At 51.0% G+C, this 23,224-nt stretch overlaps 2 protein-coding genes across 3 annotated transcripts in view; one reads left to right on the top strand and one right to left on the bottom strand.

Annotated features, from left to right (window-relative positions):
• Nucleotides 1-5,843: 5,843 nt before the first annotated feature.
• Nucleotides 5,844-7,751, top strand: ENHO (energy homeostasis associated). The gene is made up of 2 exons (XM_006060454.3): nucleotides 5,844-6,046; nucleotides 6,978-7,751. The coding sequence occupies exon 2, from the start codon at nucleotides 7,108-7,110 to the stop codon at nucleotides 7,336-7,338; it is 231 nt and encodes a 76-aa protein (XP_006060516.1). The 5' UTR covers nucleotides 5,844-6,046; nucleotides 6,978-7,107; the 3' UTR covers nucleotides 7,339-7,751.
• Nucleotides 7,752-7,808: 57 nt separating this feature from the next.
• DNAI1 (dynein axonemal intermediate chain 1) overlaps nucleotides 7,809-23,224 on the bottom strand; it is a 70,196-nt gene continuing 54,780 nt past the window's right edge. For both annotated transcript variants that reach the window (XM_006060455.3, XM_044940203.1), the window contains 7 exons: nucleotides 19,519-19,608; nucleotides 19,303-19,390; nucleotides 18,693-18,772; nucleotides 17,011-17,159; nucleotides 16,806-16,905; nucleotides 11,293-11,478; nucleotides 7,809-8,131 (listed from right to left, as the gene is read on the bottom strand). In XM_006060455.3, coding sequence (XP_006060517.2) covers nucleotides 8,033-8,131; nucleotides 11,293-11,478; nucleotides 16,806-16,905; nucleotides 17,011-17,159; nucleotides 18,693-18,772; nucleotides 19,303-19,390; nucleotides 19,519-19,608 — 792 coding nt within the window. In that variant the 3' untranslated portion in view covers nucleotides 7,809-8,032. The remainder of the gene's footprint in view (nucleotides 8,132-11,292; nucleotides 11,479-16,805; nucleotides 16,906-17,010; nucleotides 17,160-18,692; nucleotides 18,773-19,302; nucleotides 19,391-19,518; nucleotides 19,609-23,224) is intronic.

The raw sequence follows: 23,224 nt of genomic DNA, 5'->3' as shown, positions 1-23,224 counted from the left end.
TAGCTTCTGCAGTTCAGCAAGGTGCATAAATGATCTAGCTCCTAGCAGTCTGAGGTCAAGACTGAAACATTTCCATATCTGAGTTAAATAAGTTAAAACTTGCTCTGTAGTCCTCTAATTGCTTTCAGACCACCATTTTGGATATCTCTACCCTGCCAGGTGTGGCTCCCCTGGTGATTTAGCAGTTAAAAAAAAAAATCCACCTATCAATGCAGGAGACCCGGGTTCAATCCCTGGGTCAGGAAGATCCCCTGGAGAAAGAAATGGCAACCCACTCTAGTGTTCTTGCCTGGGAAACCCCAGGGACAGAGGAGCCTGGAGGGCTACAGTTTATGGGGTTGCAGAGTCAGACACGATTTAGCGACTAAACACCACCACCACCACCACCCCCTGCCAGGCAAACATGATGATGCCTCTCACCATAAAGTGACTTGAATAGGATGCAGGAAAGGCAAGGGCATCATTCAAGGACAGGTTGAAGAAAGGTTTCCAGCCTTGTCACTCCAGCCTGTGATGTCCCAGGAAGCCAGAAACCACAGTCAGAGGGACTGAAAGTGCTCCCAGACATAGTGCTAAAAAGGAGAAACTGCTCCAAGAGCTGGCACAAACCTTGCATCTTCTTGGCAAACCTGAAGATTCAGAAAGCATGGTTCTACAAAATTCTAGCATTGATTATGGAAGTGGAAGTCTTGTGGTATTCATGGATGTTTTCAACTTTTAAATAGTGTTTCTATCTGGGCAAAATTCTCATTTAAAAACCTAGCCTCCTCAATACAGAAGTCAGAACTAAAATTCCAGGCACCCCTTACATTTTGTCTACAGGCATGCTACTTCCCCCACGTGAATCTTTGATTGGAAGTGAGCAATCTGAGCGAGGTAAATATCACTAAAGTTCAGCAGTATTTCTGGTTCTCCTCTCCTAAGCACCAGGAGGACAGTGCTTGTGGTCATGAGATTTGTTCTGATCAATGCAGTGTGAGCAGAAGCCAGTATACGCTTTCCAACCTCACTCTCTTCTGCCACAGCCAACTCTGAAGGTTCATATCAAGAAGGTAGCATCAGGACTTCCCTGGTGGTCCAGTGGCTAAGACTCTGTACTCCCAATCCAGAGGGCTCAGGTTCAGTCCCTGGTCAGAGAACTTGATTCCACATGCTGCAACGAAGAGGTCACATGCCACTACTGAAAGACCCTGTGTGCCTCAACTAAGATCCCGTGCAACCAAATAAATACTTAAAAAAAATTATTTTAAAAAGAAGAAGCTGTCATCGTAAGCTGGTGGAGCTTCCAATAGCTTAGACCCCTCAGTGACCACAGTGAGAAGACTCTTCCTCTCCCTTTCACCCATACTGGAACCGTAGCTGAACAAGAAATACATGTTTGCTATTTTAAGCCAGTAAGATCTGGAGGTTGTTATCTAACGAATTCTGTATTATCGAACAAATTCTGACCGATATAGAAAGGAGGCAGGTTGGACATAGGACTTTGATTTCCTATAGCACAAGTGTCTAGCTTTTGGGAGTGGCAGTGGCAACAGCAGTGGCTTCCTCGTGGTTACAATACTGAGTTCTTGATGCACATTGAGTATGGCAGAAACCATCACAATATTGTAGTTATCCTCTAATTAAAAATAAAAAAACAATACTGAGTTCTTATCACCAAAGTGCCATAGGGCTTAGTGTTTGGAGCGGTGATGACTGCCACTTCCTCATCAGGTTGCACGGTGTGGTTTGGGTGTTGCTCCTAGAAACAGCCTCAGGCCCGTTCCCCTAACCCTCCTGACAACGCTGAGCTACACGATATCTTTGAACAAATCCCTTTTATGCTTCAACTATTCAGAGTGGATTCCATTATTTGTGATCAAGAACTCTGACTGATAAAATTGCTATATTTAGTAAATCTCATGTTCTATCAATTATAAGAGGCAAGTTATTTGAATTACTAAATGAATAATATGAATCACTAAAAAAATAGAGGTTTGAAATAAAAAATAGAGGCTGTTACATGCCATTAATGGTAAGATATATTCTGATTTTAGAGTTGTTTAAATTAGAAGAAAAATGGGCCTCAAGATCAATGAAATATGATATTAGCCAACGGAATTCTCCCTATCCCCACCCCAGATGTAATTGACAGATGGCTGATTTTCAAAGAATAGTTGTAAAAGAATAGTATCATCTGGGAGGAAAAATAAAACCATACCCAATCCTTATAAATGCAGAGATGTGTGATTGCTCAATTCCAGAAAAATCCCTAAGACACCACCAGAAAGTGGAGTGCTAATCAGTTCAGTGTCCCATAGAGAAACCCTCCCACAATGGTGCTCTCAGAGCACTGGGTAAGGAATCTCATTTTTGTGGGCAAAAGCTGGGGCAACCAGATTGGCTGATGGAAGAACTCTGTAGTCAAAGAAGTGAGTCAACCAATAGCTGCCAAGATATTTTCTAGTCCTATCATTTTCATTGTTACTCATGGCCAAAATACATTCTATTACAGCCACTATATAATGGCCGCTATATAATTAGTGGCCACTATACAATGCTTTCTTTCTACTCCATTTTACTCTCTATATCTTCCATCTCTAAATATCAGGAGGCTTTTTTGTGGGCAGGTGGGGAGGAGTGGTTTAAAGGATATGAAGAATATTGGTCCTGTGATTTACCCTCCAGAAGCAGCAGCTGGATATGTCATTGGGCTGTCCTCCATTGAAAAGGAAGTTGATTTATTGGCATATATACAAAGGGATAGTTGGATTATATAGGTGAGGGCATTTTTGGAATCATACATATACGGAAACAATGTGTTTGTGTTGTGCAAACAATGAACTATAGTGAACAAATGCCATTCTGCTTTTTCAGAATCTCTCTTCTTCTATTCTACTCATCCCAAAGTCCATGCAGTTATGACGGTAGGGCCATGTTAAGCAATCTGATTTTCATCCATCCTTGGACCCAGTTAATTGGTCCAAGCCTCTAACTAAGCTGAGCCAATCAAAGTGCTTCCTGAGAAACATGCAAACTGCAGCCAAGAAAATGAAGCCAGTGTCTTTTTGGATGCCTAGACAGTACGATTTTAAGCTTTGGGGTTGTCTGAAGTTTTGTTTTTCAGCACATGGACCAGAAGCGCCTTGGAAGCCAGTCTTGGGGTGGGGATGACAATGTTGAGGCAAGGCAGAGGATGGAAATGAAGGAGACAGGCAGAAAACAAGAGAGATGAAAAGTGGAGAGAGATGCTAATGGCTTTTGTACCTATTAGTTTCGGTTGTTCTTGAGGCATCCTTGTCTTTAGGTTTCAGGTATCTGATGATAAATATATCTTTTTGTTTAAACCAGTTCCTATTTTTCCTGGATGAGTTCTTCCACTCTCCTGGTTTGACTACTGCCCCTCTGCTAAAACTCACAAAATGTTATCTTCAACCTGGACCTCTCTCCTGCACCTCAGACCTGTTTATCCAACCATCTAGTGAACGAACATCTCAACTTGGATGTCCAATTAGTACCTGAAATTCAACATACCCAAGACAGAACTCATCACCTCCCCACCTCAAACCCCTGCTGAAATGTACTCCTTTTCCTGTGTTCTCTATCTTAGCAAATAGCATCACGGTACTACTATCACCGGGCGTCCCTGGTGGCTCAGTGGTAAAGAATATGTCTGTAATGCAGGAAACCCGGGTTCCATCCCAGGGTGGGGAAGATCCCCTGGAAGAGAGCATGGCAACCCACTCCAGTACTCTTGCCTGGAGAATCCCATGGACTGAGGAGCCTGGGGGACTTCAGTCCATAGGTCGCAAAGAGTCAGACACAACTGAAGCATCTGAACACGCACACATGCATCCCTATCACCAGCCAGGGGGTTATCCCAGACTTTTCCTCCCTCTTACTCCCCATATCCTATAGGTCTAGAGCTCTAAGTCCTGACAATTGTAACTTAGAGAATTATATTCTCAATGCTTTCTTGATCTCCCCATTCCTATTTCCCTACGTCATTTCAATCCCTCACCTACACTCTCAAATGCCTTCAATCCCTCCTTCTACCCAGCTGCCCAAATCATCCTTCTAATTTCTGAATATGATCACATTTACCCCTCTGTTCAAAATTTCTTCAGTGGCTCCCCACTGTCTTCTGGATAAAATCTAAACTCCTGCAGCTGGGTCACAAATTCACTCATATTACACTCAGATGTGCAATATTATTAGTCTTCTCTCTTTCCTAGAACTGATTTGATCTTGTTCACAGTGCCCCCACCCTGCTGGGTAACAGGAGCAGGGGAAACTAAAATTAATCCTCTCTGGTAAATTCAGTTGGGTCTGAAATTTTATTTTAGACAGGTCTAAGTAACTCAGTAGGTTTGGATGACTCAGACTTTCAGGTTGTTTTACCCTTCCTTGTCTCATTTTCAAGATAGCACTTGGATTTATAGAGATGTCATTGAGGGAAGGGGGTCCCTTACCCATGTGGTCCCTGGGGTTGTGTCACTTGGCATTTGTTGAGATGCGGCATTTGCTGAGATGTGTCTGGTATAAATACCATCCTCAGAGGTAGCTATTACAGATGAGGAAGCTGAGGCTAAACTATTTTACACATGAGGAAGTCAAGGCTAAAAGAGGTTGAGTAACTTGCCCAAGATCACAAAGTTAGTTAAGTGGCAGAACCAGAAATCAACACCACCCTGATTCTGGCTGGATTTGCATCTAGAAGTCCAGAGATAAGTTAACATTGGATTTGGGAGCACTCAGAAGACTTCACAGTATAGCTTCAGAGCTGTGCTTACCCATGGGAGAATATGTCTAGTGGAATGAGAAAAGGGTCCATTCAGAACACTGAGGAATCACTGGCATATGAAGTCGGGTAGGAAGCCCTACCTGATGGCTCCTGCCCAAGCAGACCTTTCTCTTAGGAGAGCTTCTAGATGGAGGAGTCAGGAGCTTCTAGGATGGACAGCTGTGCCTGATTCTATTCCAGCCGGGGCTAAGCCATCCCTCAAAATACCCCCTTCCCCTCTGTCCTAGGCTCCCCCATAGAAGGTCAGAGTACGAAGCCCTGACCGATACTGGGTGGGAACTCAACATGTGTCAAAACAACTTATCTTGTCAGAGCTGCTCACACCTCCTGAGGCCAGGGAATGTGGAACCAACCACAGACCCTCTGAAGTGGGGATGCAGGGTTCACATTCAGGTGAGAGTGGACGTGGGCGGGGTATAGGGGACTTCAACACCAGAAGGTTCGGTCTCCTCCCGGATGTGGTATCCCAGTGCCTTCCTGCAGATGAAGGGGACAGAGACCTCTCCCAGATATGAAGAGGTGGTCCCCTCAAGTGGATACAGAGGCTCTGGCCTTTCTCAGCTTTTGGGTGTGCAGATCTTCCTGGTGAGGTAGGTGTAAGAAATCCCCGCAAGTAGGCGGGTCCCGCTCCTGTACCCTTCCCCGGGGGAAGTATCCAGACTGAATAGCCCCTTCAGCCCTCTTCCCACCCCCGTCCCCGCCCGCACAAGGGGTGAGCCAGTCTTCTCCCCAGGGCACAACCAATGGCAAGGGCGCCTGGCACGGGCAGCCAATTAAATAGCGGCAGCGGCGAGGGATAGCTCCTCCTCCGGCAAGCCACCGGCCGCAGCCTCCCAGGAGGCGGGGCTCCTTCGCTGTTTTTGCGGCCGGCGGAGCCTGGCCGAGCCTAGCCGAGAGACCAGTCGAGCCCAGCCGAACGTAGCCGAACGCAGCCGAGCCTAGCCGAACCCCGCGCCCAGACTGCCGCCGCCGCCCGAGCGCCGCCGTGCGAGCAGGCGAGCGGCCGCGGCCGCGGAGGAGGCGCCGCCCCAGGGGGAGGAGGTGGCCGCTCGCCGCAGACCGCCCGCGGCAGAGGCCGCCCCGGTCGCGCCGCGGCGGGAGCGGCCGGCGGAGGCTGCGCTGCCGAGGGGGAGGGCCGGGGGAGGGGAAATCACCCGTGCCCACCTCCCGCTGCCCCCCGCCCGCAGGCTCCCGAGCATCATTCGGCGCCCAGCATCCCGCTACCCCGGATTCTCCCGCGGGCGCGCACCGGGCTTAACTCAGGTAAGAGGGGCCCACCCACCACGGGCATGGGGGTTGAGAACCGGAGACGGAGATAAAGAAGCTTAAGACTCAGAAACACAGCCGGGGAGAAAGAGAGTCAGACAAAAAGACAGACACGCGAGAGACGCACAGAACTACAGAGACCTTACAGAGAGGGGAGTGAGACACGTCCACGGGGACAGATGGACACACAGCGGGGAAGAAAGAGAGACGAGAGACACAAGAGACCTAGGCATACAGAGACTGATCCAGAGATACTCAAAAAAATAGACTAGGAGAGAAAGGAGGCACAAGAGAGAGACTCAGGACTCAAGAGATGGGGACACATAAGAGAGACATATAAAGAGAGCTACAGATGGGTACACACCGGAGCTGGGTATACAGAGGCTGAGGTGCACATCCAGGCAAGAACCAAGGGACAGAGTAAGAGCCAGACAGAGAGACACACGCACCTGACCTGGTGAAACAGTCTCTCTGAGAAGCGCACCTAGGTACACAGTTTTGAATACACAGACCCACACACGCCTGCCAGGCCTCCACAAAGTTCCCTCTGTGTGAGCTGGCACCTCTGGCGGTCTCCTGGGCTGGTTGGCTGAAGTCCTAAGAGCAGGGAGGTGTCCAGGCCACACCAAAGCTGGTCACAGTGCCCATCCTTCAAGGCCTTGGGCTTCCTCAATCCCACCCACTCTTACAGTTCTTCTGAGGGCTGGATGTTCAGTGGGCAGGTCCAGGCCATGCCCACTCCGGCTTCCCCACTGGTGCCACACCCCCATCCAGGTGCCCAGAGCCGGGTCCTGGCTCTGTGGGGTGTTTAGACCTGTTGGGAGGCCAGAGGTATGGGAGGGGGCTCTCTTCTCCACCCTCTCCTCCTCAGCCTCACCCTCCCCTTTCCTCCTCACCATGCTTTGCCTCTGCTCTGTACCCCCCACAGGCTCAGACATCTCCACTGCCCAGGGATCGCTGAGTGTGTGGAAGGCCGGCTGTCCCAGCGCCCCGCTTCGGCATGGGTCCTGCCATTGAGGCAGCTTCTCAGCCTGTGCTCGTCTGAGGGTGCACCCGTCATGGGGGCAGCCCTCTCCCAGGGGGCCCTCATCGCCATCATCTGCAACGGCCTCGTCGGCTTCTTGCTGCTGCTGCTCTGGGTCATTCTCTGCTGGGCCTGCCACTCGCGCTCTGCCAACATCAACTCCCTCTCCGAATCCAGTCCCAACTCCAGCCCTGGCCCCTGTCCTGAGAAGGCACCCCCGCCCCAGAAGCCCAGCCATGAAGGCAGCTACCTGCTGCAGCCCTGAAGGCCCCTGGCCTAGCCCGGAGTTTGGGACTTAAGTCCACCCCACCTGGCACCTGGAATCGGGATCCCAGGGTCCAGCAGGCCTGGGGTCCAGAACTCAGAGTCCAGCCTGTGTGGAACTGGACCTAGCCGCCCAGTGTCTGGTCGGCCTGGCTCCAAGAGGGGCCCTGCCCCTAGGTAGACAGTCCTGGGGCAGGGGTTCATGAGTTGGTGCTAGGGCCAGGGCCATCTGGACTCTGCTCCATCCCAGCGGACGGGGGTGGGGTCCACCCTCCCCCTAGGCCAAGCGCCTCTCGGCCCTCAAGGTTGGGGAAGCAAACTAGAATCCATGGCAATAATGGGAGGGTGTCCAGGCTGGGCCCCTCCTCTGGTCCTCCTACTGTTTGCTGGATAATAAATGGATCTAAGACTCTACCCTAAGATTCTCTCCTCTTCCTGGGTGCCCTGCTGTAGCAAAATTAAAGATGTGGGTGGACTTCCAGACACAGGTTTATTTGTGCAAAGTAGGAGAGGGTAACAGGGGTTGAGGACCAAGTCCTGGGGTGAGGTGATGGGACCAGGGCCAGAGCAGGGCGCTGGGACCTGATCAGGGGTAGTGTCAGACACATACTGGGTACTAGGCTGGACTGGGGTACCAGGGTCAGGGGCTACAAGTACCAGGTTCAAGACATGGGCCAGGTTCAGCAGCCAGGCCCTCAGGTCTTGGTTTTCACTTCCCTCACCAGGTTCAGCAGTTTGTCCAATTTTGCGATCTCTACAGCTGGCCCCTTCTGTACTTCCTGGCCCTTCTTCTCCTGGGGAGAAGAGAAGCACACACCAGGGAGGACTGGTGAGGGACGGGCCACCTCTTGTTGCCTCAGCCTAGCTTACCCCAGCACTGCCGTGCCCTGTCCTGCCCAGTTAGCTTCTGGACCCCTGCCTCCCTCTCCTGCCTGGTTAGCTTCTAGACCTCTGCCTCCCCCCACCTCTGCAGGATCCTTCCCCGTCTCAGGTTCGATGACCAGGGCCCAGCTAAGGCCTGGAAGAAACATCCAGCTCTTGTTTCTGAACCTCAGATGGACACAGAATCCTGATGGTGGGGGCGGGGAGGGGTGGGGCAAGCCAGGAAGAGCTGTAGTCTCAGACCTCTACTACAGGAAGGTCTCTGGCTGAGTCCTAACAAGGAGCTAAGAGGTGTGTGTTTGTGGAGGGAAAGTGTGGACAAAGCACAGGTGCCCTCACCTAGTACTCTTACCCAGTACTTCCAGCTCAGGCAGGTAGTGGGGTACCACCTGGGGCCAGGCCTGCTGTCTCAGTTATCCCCAGGTAGGGGAGGATGTCAGGAGGGCAGATGGCATGTCCCATATGGTTCCAGATGTCCTCAGCTGGGACTGTCCCCGAGAACAGCAGGTCTTGAATTAATGACTCCACCACCCACCCCTGGCCACGGGGTTTCGCATGTGGTGCAGTGGTAAAGAATCTGCCTGACGATGTAGGAGATGCAAGAGACATGGGTTCGACCCCTGGGTCAGGAAGATCCACTAGAGTAGAAAATGGCAACTTACTGCCTGGGAAATCCCATAGACAGAGGAGCCTGGCGCACTAGTCCGTGGGGTCACAAGAGTCAGACATGACTGAGCGTGCGCGTGCGCGCGCACACACACACACACACTTGCCTACAGGGCACTGTAATCCTTTCGCTGGGAAGCTGGACCCTGTGAAAAAGTGTTGGGCCACTGGATGTGTGTGACTCCCAGGCCTGTGAGCTCCTTGGCAGACCAGCACCAGTGCCATCCTCCCTTCTGTCCAGGCAGTGGGGTGCAGGCTGGGCTGGGGGAGCTGCCATTTCTCGCCTTCCCTCTGTACCCAAGCCCCCTGCCCTCTCAGCCACCTGTGCCCAGGGCTCACTGGCACCTGCCCCAGCCTTGCCTGCTGGAGACCCAGCCTGGATCTGGCCATGGCTGTGAGGTGGAGGGAGAGGCGGGGCCTGCAGGCCCTTCTCTGGCCCTTCTTGGCTGCCGACACCCAGTGGAGCTCAGATTTCCTCCTGGCATGAGTCCTGCACCTGTTCCCAAATCTGTCTCCCCCTCCCCTCGAGGCTCAGCGCCTTTGCCCCCGCCCCACTCACCCCGACACTCGTGAGGCAGAAGACAAAGATGTCTCTCTCCCTTCCCTCTCTCTCTCCCAGATTAACCTCATGCTCTCTTCTCACCCTCACCTCATCTGAGAGTCAGGAAGCCTGGCTTTTCGTTGCTAACTCCCTATGTGACTCTGGGTAAGTTCCTTGCCTTTCGAGCTAGTTGCCATCTAGACAGTAGCTGGGGAAAGTAGGCCTTGACCTTTGGTGGGCTCTGACACCAGTCACGGGACAATCCTGGGGCTGGGCAGTCAGGCCTCTGTGGCCCAGCCCTCTTGGGGAGATCAGGGAGACTGCCGCCTGCAGAGGGGGGCAGGAGGGATGCCCACAGGACTTCCTCTGGCCCGAGTCACTTGGCTGCTGATAGAGAGTCAGGTGGCAGTTTCACAGGAACTGCCAGTTCATGCAAGAACTAGCCCCCAGCTGTCACCTGCTCAGGTTCTCTGACTCCCAGGTACCCATGTCCTCAGGTCCTCAGAGATATTGATGCTGACCCTTGCTCTGAGGAGTTGAGACTGTGGGAGATCCTTGCCTCCCTGGGTCAGAGTGGGCAAGGCAGGCCTCCCGCCACATCTACTGCCTTCAACGTGTGATGGGTGTCCCCCAGCCCCGAGGGTCACCACCATCCCACCCACGGGGCTATCCAACTCTACCAGCCTAAGCCTGGGTCATGCTCCTCCCTAAATCAAGAACAGATTTTATCTGTTCCACAAATTGTACTGCCTTCCTCCGGCTCCTGGAGGCCAACTAGCAGGGCTTAGCAGAGTTTCAGACCACGCCCACCCCACCCCCAGCCCACCACGGCCTCTGGGCCGCAGCTGCAGGCACTCAGCAGCCTTCTTCGTATTTATAGCCAAGTCCACCCCTCCCCCAGCTGGCTACAATTACAGGCCCAGCCAAAATCCCAGCCCTTGCCTCCCTGGCCATGGTGGGGAATAGGCCAGGCTGGCATGAGAGGGTTAGTGCAGTGGCGCCTGCCTTGGTGGTGGCACATGGGGGCAGGTGTCAGCAGTTGAAAGAGGCCCCTGCTGTTTCCTCAAACTGCAAGTAAAGGCATCAAATGGCAACCCAGGGGGTACAGTCATCAGGGCAACGTGGCTCAGCCCCAGCTCAGCTCTGACCTTGGTCCAGAACCTAGCAGAGAGCAAATTTCCTCCTAGCACCCAAATGGACAGGACTGGGATCTAGGGTTTTAGATTTTTAAGTTGGACCCTTGGGCTCTGGATTCTAAAGTCTGGGTTCTTAAGTCTGAATCGGGACTCTGAGATCTAGACTTTGAGGTTATGGCTCTGGGCTCTGTGGCCTGTATTCAGAGCCCTTGGGCTCTGGTCAGGATCTCAGGATCATTCTAGATCCCAGAAAAGAACCAGAGCTCAAAAGGAGGACTGCCTAGCTACTGACCTAGTTACCCTCCTCATGGCTCATTTCCTGCTTCCTGTGAGGACCCACAGCTCCCAGTTCAGGGACCATTGGATTTGAAGCTCTGTGCAAGCCCAGCAAATGACCGGAAACTAAGCCTTGAGCCCCTGCCTGGATAACACCAAGCAAGCCAATGATGCCCATGTACTACCCCCAGACTTGGGACTCCAGTCACCTGCTTACCGGTTGTCTCCACCTGGGGCTCAGATTCAGCGTGTCAGAACCCATCTGTCCCCCTACAAACCTACTTCTATGCTTCTCACTTGGACAACGACATCACCCTGCTCTGGGCCTCCAAAGCCAGAAACCTGGGGCTGTCCCCTGGCTCCTCCCCTTTCTCTCACCAACCACCCCCCTCCCCACCATCCTGCCATCCTGGAGACTTTCTTTCTGGGCAGCCCAAGTTCCCCAAGACTGCACCTTCGGCATCTTGCGCAAGTTGGGTGAGAGCTTGAGGCAGGTGACATGCCCTCGGTCATCGCCCACAATGATGATGGGGTGGATGGGGTTGAACTGCACGTGGGTGAGCTTGTTCTTCTTTTTGGCCACCACAGGCTGGTTGCAGATGGCCTCGTACTTGTTGATGGACAAGTCAAACACGTGGGTCTGTGACGAGGTAGATGTCAGCACAATCAGGGAAATGGGGTCCCTGTCCCCGCTCCCCCCAACCAGAGGAACTGCCCCTGGACTTTCTTGGGAAACACGACAGAAGCCTAGCACACTGGAGCTGGAGGCAATAGGAGAGGCGATTTGCGTCTCTTTGTTTTTCCTATGGTTGAGGGAATGACAATAAAATGTTAAGGAGAAAATTTAAGTCTCTACAGAATTAACAGTAATAGCAGCTGCCATTTATGGCGCACTTACAGCTTCCCTGGTGGCTCAGATGGTAAAGAATCTGCCTGCAGTGCAGGAGACCCGGGTTCAATCCCTAGGTTGGAAAGATCCCCTGGAGAAGGGAATGGCAACCCACTCCAGTATTCTTGCCTGCAGAATTCCATGGACAGAGGAGCCTGGTGGTCTACAGTCCATGGGGTTGCAAAGTGTCGGACACAAGTGAGCAACTTCTACAGTATGACGTACTAGACTCTGGGCAAGCATGTTACCTGGTTGCATCATCTAATTACAGTAGTCACAGCCACTCTATCAGGTAGGTTCTGTTATTTTCCACATTTTATAAATGAGGAGGTAGAGGCTCTTAAGCCTAACTTGCCAGTAAGTGGCAGAGCCAGGGTTTCTACCAAATTAATATATGTCAGGTGCTTGGTCAGTGCTTGTTATATAGGTGCTGAACAAATATTGGGTCTTATTTTTACGGCATTGTAAGTCCAAACCATTAGCAAGTTTTGCCTAGACTGTGCAGCATCCTAACTGGTCTTCCTGCTTCATCTCCCCCACTTCTCTTATCCATCCTCTGTGTAGCAGCTAGACTTAACTTTACAATATCTGGAATCCTCCAATAGTCTCCCTGGGCATGCTACATAAAAATTCTGATTTCTTTCTCTCGATTCTGCACCATTTGCTCTCATCTCAGGCTCTCAGCCCTTTGCCTACTAGATCCTGGCCACCCTAACTTCCTGTTCCTTAAACCTTTCCAGCTTGTTCTCCCCTCAGGGCATTTGCACCAGCAGTTCCTTTGTCTGGAAGGCCTCACTCATCTTCACCTGACCCTTTTGTGTGACCCAGCTCTCTACTTGAATGTCACCTCTTTAAATAAGATTTCCCTGACCACTTTATCTAAAGGACCACCCAGTCCTTTCCTTTTGCATCACTCTATTTTTAAAGATATAACAGCTTTGAAAATGAAAGTGTTAGTCACTTAGTCATGTCCGACTCTCTGCAACCCCATGGACTGTAGCCCGCCAGACTCTTCTGTCTATGGGATTTTCCTGGCACAAATGGGTAGCTATTCCCCTCTCCAGGGGATCTTTCTGACCCAGGGATGGAACCCAGGTCTCCTGCATTGCAGGTGGATTCTTTACCATCTGAGCTATCAGGGAAGCCCCATAACAGCTTTGTGGAGATATAATTCATATATTATAAAATTTACCCATTTAAAGTATACAATTCCCATTTTTTTGTATATTCACAGTTATGTAACCATCACCACAACCAAGTATAGAACATTTTCATCACCCCAAAAAGAACCATTATACCTATTACCAGTCATACGCACTTTCTCCTAACCCCTCTCTCCCTAGGTAACCACAAATCTACTTTATTTCTGTAAATTTGCCTATTCTAGACCAGCATAAATGGAATCAGAAAATGTTTGGTCTTTTGTGACTGGCTTCTTAATTTTTTTAAAGATTTTTTTGATGTGGACTATGTTTAAAGTTTTTATTGAAGATGTTAACAATATTCCTTCTGTTTTCTGTTTTGTTTTTTTTTGGCCAGGAGGCATGTGGGATCTCAGCTCCCCAACCAGGGATCAAACCTATACCTCCTGCATTGGAAGGCAAAGGCTTAAACACTGGACAGCCAGGGAAGTCTCTGAGACTGGCTTCTTAAACTAAGCATGCTTTCAATGTTCATCCATGATATAGCATGTATCAGTAGCACATTCCTTGTTAGTGCTGAGTAATACTTCTTATGGGTAGAGTACTTATTGTTTACTCATTCATCAATTACAGACATTTGGGTTGTTTCCACTTTTTTGGCTGTTACGAATAATGCGGCTGTGAACACTGGTGTACACATGTCATCCTCTTTTGATCTCTGCCTAGCACTTAACTCTATTGGGGTTTGGTTGTTGTTTTCTATTGCTTTCCCTTCACTGGAACATAAGCTCTGTGAATCAACTGAACCACCAGGCCCTGGCCTGGAGTTGGGAGCCACAGTTAGCCCTTGGTTAGACATTTGTTCAGACCATGAACTCCTTATTGCCAAATTCAGACTTAAATTGAAGAAAGTAGGGAAAACCACTAGACCATTCAGGTATGACCTAAATCAAATCCCTTATGATTATACAGTGGAAGTGAGAAATAGATTTAAGGGCCTAGATCTGATAGATAGAGTGCCTGATGAACTATGGAATGAGGTTCGTGACATTGTACAGGAGACAGGGATCAAGACCATTCCCATAGAAAAGAAATGCAAAAAAGCAAAATGGCTGTCTGGGGAGGCCTTACAAATAGCTGTGAAAAGAAAAGAAGCGAAAAGCAAAGGAGAAAAGGAAAGATATAAACATCTGAATGCAGAGTTCCAAAGAATGGCAAAAAGAGATAAGAAAGCCTTCTTCAGCGATCAATGCAAAGAAATAGAGGAAAACAACAGAATGGGAAAGACTAGGGATCTCTTCAAGAAAATCAGAGATACCAAAGGAACATTTCATGCAAAGATGAGCTCGATAAACGACAGAAATGGTATGGCCCTAACAGAAGCAGAAGATATTAAGAAGAGATGGCAAGAATACACAGAAGAACTGTACAAAAAAGATCTTCACGACCCAGATAATCATGATGGTGTGATCACTGACCTAGAGCCAGACATCCTGGAATGTGAAGTCAAGTGGGCCTTAGAAAGCATCACTACGAACAAAGCTAGTGGAGGTGATGGAATTCCAGTTGAGCTATTCCAAATCCTGAAAGATGATGCTGTGAAAGTGCTGCACTCAATATGCCAGCAAATTTGGAAAACTCAGCAGTGGACTGGAAAAGGTCAGTTTTCATTCCAATTCCAAAGAAAGGCAATGCCAAAGAATGTTCAAACTACCGCACAATTGCACTCATCTCACACGCTAGTAAAGTAATGCTCAAAATTCTCCAAGCCAGGCTTCAGCAATATGTGAACCATGAACTTCCTGATGTTCAAGCTGGTTTTCGAAAAGGCAGAGGAACCAGAGATCAAATTGCCAACATCTGCTGGATCATGGAAAAAGCAAGCGAGTTCCAGAAAAACATCTATTTCTGCTTTATTGACTATGCCAAAGCCTTTGACTGTGTGGATCACAATAAACTGTGGAAAATTCTGAAAGAGATGGGAATACCAGACCACCTGATCTGCCTCTTGAGAAATTTGTATGCAGGTCAGGAAGCAACAGTTAGAACTGGACGTGGAACAACAGACTGGTTCCAAGTAGGAAAAGGAGTACATCAAGGCTGTATATTGTCACCCGGTTTATTTAACTTATATGCAGAGTACATCATGAGAAGTGCTGGACTGGAAGAAACACAAGCTGGAATCAAGATTGCCGGGAGAAATATCAATAACCTCAGATATGCAGATGACAGCACCCTTATGGCAGAAAGTGAAGAGGAACTAAAAAGCCTTTTGATGAAAGTGAAAGTGGAGGGTGAAAAAGTTGGCTTAAAGCTCAACATTCAGAAAACGAAGATCATGGCATCCGGTCCCACCACTTCATGGGAAATAGATGGGGAAACAGTGGAAACAGTGTCCGACTTTATTTTTCGGGGCTCCAAAATCACTACAGATGGTGACTGCAGCCATGAAATTAAAAGACGCTTACTCCTTGGAAGGAAAGCTATGACCAACCTAGATAGCATATTCAAAAGCAGAGACATTACTTTGCCAACAAAGGTTCGTCTAGTCAAGGCTATGGTTTTTCCAGTGGTCATGTATGGATGTGAGAGTTGCACTGTGAAGATGGCTGAGTGCCAAAGAATTGATGGTTTTGAACTGTGGTGTTGGAGAAGACTCTTGAGAGTCCCTTGGACTGCAAGGAGATCCAACCAGTCCACTCTGAAGGAGATCAGCCCTGGGATTTCTTTGGAAGGAATGATGCTAAAGCTGAAACTCCAGTACTTTGGCCACCTCATGCGAAGAGTTGACTCATTGGAAAAGACTCTGATGCTGGGAGGGATTGGGGGCAGGAGGAGAAGGGGATGACAGAGGATGAGATGGCTGGATGGCATCACTGACTCGATGGACGTGAGTCTGAGTGAACTCTGGGAGTTGGTGATGGACAGGGAGGCCTGGCGTGCTGCGATTCATGGGGTTGCAAGGAGTCAGACTCGACTGAGGGACTGATCTGATCTAATCTGAGACATTTGTTCAGCAAATAAATGACTGACTTAAGGGTGATGCCTTAATACACTCTATTCTTTCCTGGCAGGTGCCTCTCAGCTTACATCAAAGTCCATAAGTAAATTATGTTGCATAAAAACTTTCCCACAAAAAAATTTCCCCACAAGCTGTTTTTGAGCTTTCACCAATTCTTATTGTTGCACAGACCCCTCCCATCTCCCCGCTCAGACTCAGCTTGCATACTCCCAGGGATGGGGACCTCACTACCTTTTAGATGCTATTTCGACCACAGGTTGACTCTGGTTTATAAGTTTCTCTTTACATCAAGCTGGCACCTGCCACCCTGTAGCTCCCTCCCCATGATGCTCAGAGAAATTAGCTCCTCCTCATGGGATCTTATCTCCCATCTTGCTGTCTCCTTCAAGGTGAACAGCTCCACGCTCTCCTCCAGGCCTCATGGGATGACAGATCCCTCTTTTATTTATTTACTGTTGGCTGTGCTGGTCTTCTACCTGCACGCGGGTTTCCTCTAGTTGCAGCAAGATGGGGTTACTCTCTAGTGTGGAGTGTGGGCTTCTTGTTGCGGTGGCTTCTCTTGTTGAGGCTCACAGGCTCTAGGCATGTGGGCTCCGGTAGTTGCAGCAGGTGGGTTCAACAGCTGTGGCCCACGGACTTAGCTGCCTCATGGCATGTGGAATCTTCCAGGACCAGGGATCAAACCTATATCCCCCTGCGTTGGATTTTTAACCACTGGACCACCAGGGAAGTCCCTGAATGACCCCTCTTTTGACAGGGCCCCAAGCGGCCTGGCCCTTGAGGATACACAGAATCCTATGTTCCGCCTTCCCCCAGCTGCCCTGGGCCTGGGGTGGGCCCTCCAGGAGGGACAGCTGAGATGGCTCATCCTGTCTTCAGTAGGGGGTCAGCAGGGTCAGGAAAGGGGCACTTACCTTCCCGTTGGTGGTGACTGCTGCGAACACAGTGGACGAGTATGGTGCCCAGGCCACGTCGCCCACAGCTGAATTGAGGTCATAGATGAACATCGGGGTCCTGCAGTGGGGAAGGGCGGAAAGCTGAGAGAACAGAGGGCTCATGGTGCCAGAACCCTACTGGTCCCTGCCCAGGGTGCAGCCTGAGGGAGGGCAGGCCCCTCACTTGATGGTGTGGTCCCATATCTTCACTGTCCAGTCGGAGCTGCAGGACATGAAGACCTTGGTATGGTAGGGGTTCCAGGACACAGCATCCACGGCCATGTTGTGGGCATCGTAGGTGTCGAGGAACTGGCTGGAGTAGGATTTGGAGCACTGGGGTGGGGGTAGGGAAGCATGAGTGAGCGCGGTCAGCCACCACTTCCCCAGGGGACTCTGCAGGGTCAGACCCTGAGATTCCTCTTCTGTCCCCGCCCTGCCTCACTGTCCCAGCTGAGCTGGGGCCAAGCTCTTGGCTGTTCTTCTCACCCTCAAAGCAACCAGAGAGAAAGGAGGGGCTTAAGGGACTGGGGTTTGGGTGGGCAGGGGAGCCTTCCTGGAGGGTAAAGGAAGTCTGCCCAGAGGATTCCAGGCCAGGCAGAAACAGCCTTTCCTCACTGAGGCTTCCCTGGTAGCTCAGCTGATAAAGAACCTGCCTGCAATGCAGGAAACCCTGGTTCAATTCCTGGATCCGGAAGATCCCCTGGAGAAGGGATAGGCCAACCACTCCAGTATTTTGGGGCTTCCCTGGTGTCTCACATGGTAAAGAATCCACCTGCAATGTGGGAGACCTAGGTTCAATCCCTGCGTTGGGAAGATCCCCCGGAGAAAGGCATGGCAACCCACTCCAGTATTCTTGTCTGGAGAATCCCATGAACAGAGGAGCCTAGTGGGCTACAATCCATAGGGTCGGTCGCAAAGAGTCAGACATGACTGAATGACTAACACTTTCACTTTCATTTGCTCCCAGAAAAGCAAGTGCAGAGCCAGGAACAAGTCCCAGTCTCCAGATTTCTCATTTGGTTTCCTGCCCTGGCCACTGTGCCCTTCACTTCCCCCCTCCAGGAGACTGAGTGACTGACTGGTCTCTTCCTGTCTCCAGCAGCCACAAGCAGGGGTGGAGAAGGGGGGTGGGGACGTCTTTTGCATTCAGATCGCTCTGCCTGGGCCTCAGGGGCTCCCGGGAGGCTGCCTGTAATTAACATTCTGAGTTTCTGAGCCTAAGAAAAGCTTGCAGCGGAGTTATTTCTAGATGGATGAAGGTTCAGAAGGATGTTCACCTACTAACTCTGAGACCTGGCAGAAGGGGGCCACGAAGTTCCATCCCTCCACCAGCTGGGATGAACCTGGTGTTCAGAGATAGATTTTCTTGTTACCCAGCCTTCAAAGCGCAGCTCAAGTTCAGATCTCCTCTAGGAAGTCTTTTCAGGATGTTCCAAGCCCCCCCTCTTCCCCTGCAACCCCCGTGCCCAGCTCTACCTCCTTCACCCCCAGGCAGGGAGCAGGACATGAGGGAAAGATGCGAGGCTGGGCTAAAGTCACCCTCTAGATTCTTCATCTCCTTTCCTGCAGTCAGCCCCTCTTCCTGACACCCAAGCAGGTCAACAAATGCATTCTGGGAGGGGACGTATGTATGTATACCTATGGCTGATTCATGTTGATGTTTGGCAGAAACCAATACAATACTGTAAAGCAATTATCCTTCAATTAAAAATGAATACATTTTTTAAAAAAGAAAGCAATGCATTCTCTTTCCCCAGAAAGCCTTCTGTTACTGATGAGCCCCCAGATCCATCCGAATATGGTCTGTTGAGAATAACAGGTCTAGTGGCCCTGTAAGAAGCTGGCATCGGCGCAGCGCTACCTCACCTTGTAGATTTTTCCCTCCTCTGTGCCCACCAGAAACAGGTAGTCGATCTCTCTGTGGAAGTCAAAGGCAGTGCCGCAGGCTTTGGGAGAAGAGGGAACCACTTTAGGCCAGTTCTGGAAGGGAAGGAGGCCCCCAGCATCCACCTCTACCCAGTAGGCCCTCCCCTGGGACAGCCTGAGTCTGAGTACTATGAGGGCCGGAGCCAGCCAGGCAAACAGAAACTGGGTCCCTGGGCTGCTGCTAGAGACCGGCAGTTGGGACTGTGCAAACGGGCCAGGGTTTCTGCAGACAGGAATGGGGCCTGGATAAACAAGGTGGGGATTGAGTTAAACAGGGTCGGGGTCAGGATAAACAGGGAAAGGGTCTGCAAACAGGGATCCCGTCTGCATAAACAGGGGAGGAATTGAGTAAACAGGGATGGAATCTGGGTAAACAGGGGCCTGATCTGCATAAACAGGGAGGGTCTGCAGACTGCTCAGGACCAGGCTTTCTCCTTACCTCCTCCTACCCAGCAGGAGGGGAAGTGAGGTGTGCAGAAAGAGGGAGGACCAGACCTCCTGGGCCCAGGGGGATCTGGCCGGGCGGGAGATGAGGTGTAGGGGCTCTTACCCACTGTGTGTATCTGCAGGCCCTCGAGACCTTCCGTGGTGCTGTCCTCCACCTTCAGCTTGATGACGTCAGTGTGAACCAGCTCGCTCTGTGGTCACACAGGGAGGGGGAGGCGCACTGGTGGGGCTGGACCGGCAGGGTTGGAGTCCCCCTGCCATTTGGCTCCCACCACTCCCCATCTTCACCCCTGCATGACCCTTCCTGGGAAACACGCACCTTCACGAGCGTCCAAGACACGATCCTGCCATCAGATGACACAGAGAAGAAGTTGAGGTTATGGTCCATGTCATCCTTCTGCCACCTGACCTGCAACATCCCACACTGTGAGCTCTGGGGCCCTGCGAGGGTGTCAGGTTAGGGCTGCGAGCTGAGCAGGGCTCACTCAAGGACCCTTCTGAGGCCCAGAAGCCAGTTCTGGGAGCCCATTTCCTAGGGTCCCATGATGGGCCTGCCCTCCCTCCTCACTCACCGCTCCCCGACCCCGAGCATCCTGAGGCAACGTGCCAGTGGGGCCCTGCCCCGGTCCCCGGGCTCAGCAGTGGAGGTACCTGCTTCCTCTCTGTGTTGGCTGCTAGGAGCCCTGTTTTCTGTTTGTTTGTTTAGAGAAACTTGTTATTAAATTTTATTTTCTTTAAATATGTACCTTTTTCCCACCCTCACCCACATAGGGGGAGGAACAGAAAACCCCCATTTGTGGGATTCCATGTATAAAACCTGAGATGGTGAGGATGAAGTATAAAAATACTGTTTACAAAGGGAAAGAGGGTGTCCATTGTGACCTTAACTTTCAGACACCCCCATCTGCAGGCCCCTTTTTGCTCCTTTAGAAAAACTCCTGGGAATCTGTTTGGATGTAGAACAGCCCTTCTTCTGGTAGGGTATGGGGGGTGGGGCGTATGTGGTGTGAGTTGATCAGTTGTGTCTGACTCTTTTCAACCCCATGGTCTGTAGCCCACCAGGCTCCTCTGTCCATGCGGATTCTCCATGCAAGAATACTGGGGTGGGTTGCCATTCCCTTCTTCAGGGGAATCTTCCCGATGCAGGGATCGAACCCAGGTCTCCTGCATTGCAGGCAGAATCTTTACTGTCTGAGCCACTGGTGGAGGGGAGTAAGGGCATGGGATGGGAAAGGGGGTGGGGAGCTCCCAAACCCCAACACAGAATAGGAAGCTATTTTTGTAACAAGTTGTTAGAAAGCAGTGGCTCTGCGTTCGACCTCCTTACGTCGAGAGCCCATCAACCAGCTTCCTCATTTCTAAAACAGAAGCCATAATAGCATGAGTTTGTTGTAAGAAATAAATGAAATAATGAATGTGAAGCTCTTAGGTCAGAACACTGCAGATATTAAGTGTTCAATAAGTAATAGCCATCATCCTAGGAATCAAGGTCCCAAGGTTCTTGGGGGGCTTTTCCCTGTTTGCTTCCCTCCCCATCCAGGCTTGGTTTTTCTCCAGGTAGCCTTTCTTCTGTTCCCACCTTCATTTCACCACTAGCTCCTGCTTCTAAAATCTTGCTCCTAGCATCTCAGATATGAGCTGCATTTCTCCAGCTGCAAATTGGGGTTAATAATCCTTCCCCACCCATCTTCTCCGGGCTGGAAGCAAACATATGGGAAAGTGTTTTGGAGACAGAGCTGTTGTCTTATGAAGATGACACGCTTGAGGCTCAAGTTTCTGTTGCCAGATGTGGAGGCCCAGCAGAGATGTGTCCGGGAGGGCTGGGGCGGGGCTGGGTGCCCAGAGCTTTCCAGCCTCCAGGCCTCCTGCGCTGGGACCACCATCTTTCCCCGTCACAAGGAGAGGCCCAGTGAGGGTGGACGGGAACCCAGGGGTGCTGTCTGTAACCACAGTAGTAACCTGGCTCTTGAGCCGCGTATGTGGGGTGGGGGTGTGGAGGGGATTTCTTCTCCGGGGGACCCCCCCCCCCGACCAGGCCTGGCTGTCAGAGCTGCAGGAGGGCGGACCTTGTCCTGCCTGGGCCTGTCTGGGCAGGCTGCTCTTTTGTGCTTTTGCCAAGAGGCCTAGAACACCACACAGCCTGTGAGGCACAAGTCAGAGCAGTCCTGATGCCGAGACAGCTCCTTCTTCTGCATAAAGGTAGTCCCTTTAAAGGGGGGAGCGGATGGGGGTGTCAAAGGCCAGACAATAAGAGGCACAGGGGAGCTACAAAGGGAAGTGTTTAATGAGTGGCCGCTGGCGCACATGGAGATTGTATTTCACACCCCACTTAGCAGCCTGATGCCCAGTTGGGGGTGGTGCGTGTATTTGCAGGTGTGCGTGTATGTGTGTGTGTGTGTGCAAGTTGCACACATGCTCCTGGAGTGGAGGTGGGAGGGTAGGAATAAAGAGGGCATAGAGGGGGCAGGTGGAAGTGGGATTGAGAGAATGAACGAATGCGCAGGCGGTAGGGAGGAAATAGAGGCCTGCATCACTGATTGCTTCTCTTCTGCATTCTCTCATCAGGGCAGGCGTGTTTGACCCCAAAGTCTGCTCATATCCTTCCTGCCTCCTACCCCCGTGTAGCAGAGGATACACACACACACACACACACATTCTGCAGAGTGCTGCTGGTTGGGGCTTCCCAGCCAGGCCTGAACAGGGCTATGCTACCCAGATGGGAGGCAGCCTGTGCCGTGGGACCAGAACCATGTCCCCTTTGGAGTCCCTGGCTCCAAAACTTTCCATGGCTCCCTGTTACCAACAGAACAAAGTCCTTTGACCCCCAGTCTGGCTTTTGGGATTAAAAACAATCTCCCTGATTTCTCCCAAGACATAGTCCCTTGAAGAAGGACCTAAGACTTTAATGTCTCTGACACCTCCTTCACAAGCCCCAGCTCTTTTTCAAGCTCCCGGATATACAACCACTGCCTGTAAGACGCCTCTTCTGGCTTCTTGTATTAACTTCTGGCCAGAATTCTGTAGCATCCTACAGGTTGTCCCAAACCAGAGTTTCAGGTGCCATCACCAACTTTCCCTTCCCCCATAGCCTGCCAGTCACTTCCTTCTCTTGATTTTACTCCTCAACAGCTCTACACCCTATTTTCTCATTTTCATCTCCACTGCCCCTGTTGTGGCTCAGTCTTAAGCTCTCTCATGCTGCGGCTGGAAGATATCTCCAGGACACTGCATGACTGTGGGATTTCTTTGCCCCCAAATCCTCTGATGGTTGGACAGTGATTTTCAAATTATGCTGGGAGGAGCTCTTGGAGCCTTGGGAAAGTAGCTCAGGGGACATGGGGAGTGATGACAGGGGACCCTCAAGCAATCACGACCCTGATCTTATCAGAGCAGCCCCACTCTCATCTTTCTAATACATTGAGCTTCTGTACTTCACCAACACTAGGCTTCCCAGGTGGCACTAGTGGTAAAGAACTCTCCTGCCAATGCAGGAGACGTATGGGACGTGGGTTCGATCCCTGGGTCGGGGAGATCCCCACTCTAGTATTCTTGCATGGAGAATCCCATGAACAGAGGGGCATGGCAGGCTTTACAGTCCATGGGGTTATGAAGAGTCGGACACGAATGAAGCAACTTAGCACACATGCACTAACACTTCATTTGAGACCACTGACATGTAGAATCCAAGCTTCCTCCTTGCTGGAGAAGCACACTCAGGACTGGGCAGTTAGGCTCTTCTCAGGTCCCGCTGCTCCTCCCTGTCCGGCATACTGTGCTCCCCGCGCTGCGTCATTTCCCAGCAGGCCCCTCTGCTTGTGCCCGTGTCTTTCTGGTGCATGTGACCCCTTTGCAGCCTTCTTCATCAGTGCATGCTTCCTCATGCTTCACAATTCTGCTCAGGTGCTTCTTCCTTTAGGAAGACCTCCTTGGCCTTCCGGTCCCTGCTTCTCATCCCCCAGCACTTTGGACAATCCTCAGCCCTCCTTGGCACTTAGCGCACGCCCTATCTGCTCAACCTCGGCTGC

This window comes from Bubalus bubalis, chromosome 3 (assembly GCF_019923935.1).
Source record: "Bubalus bubalis isolate 160015118507 breed Murrah chromosome 3, NDDB_SH_1, whole genome shotgun sequence".
NCBI lineage: Eukaryota > Metazoa > Chordata > Mammalia > Artiodactyla > Bovidae > Bubalus > Bubalus bubalis.
This window is presented reverse-complemented; position numbering and strand designations above follow the sequence as displayed.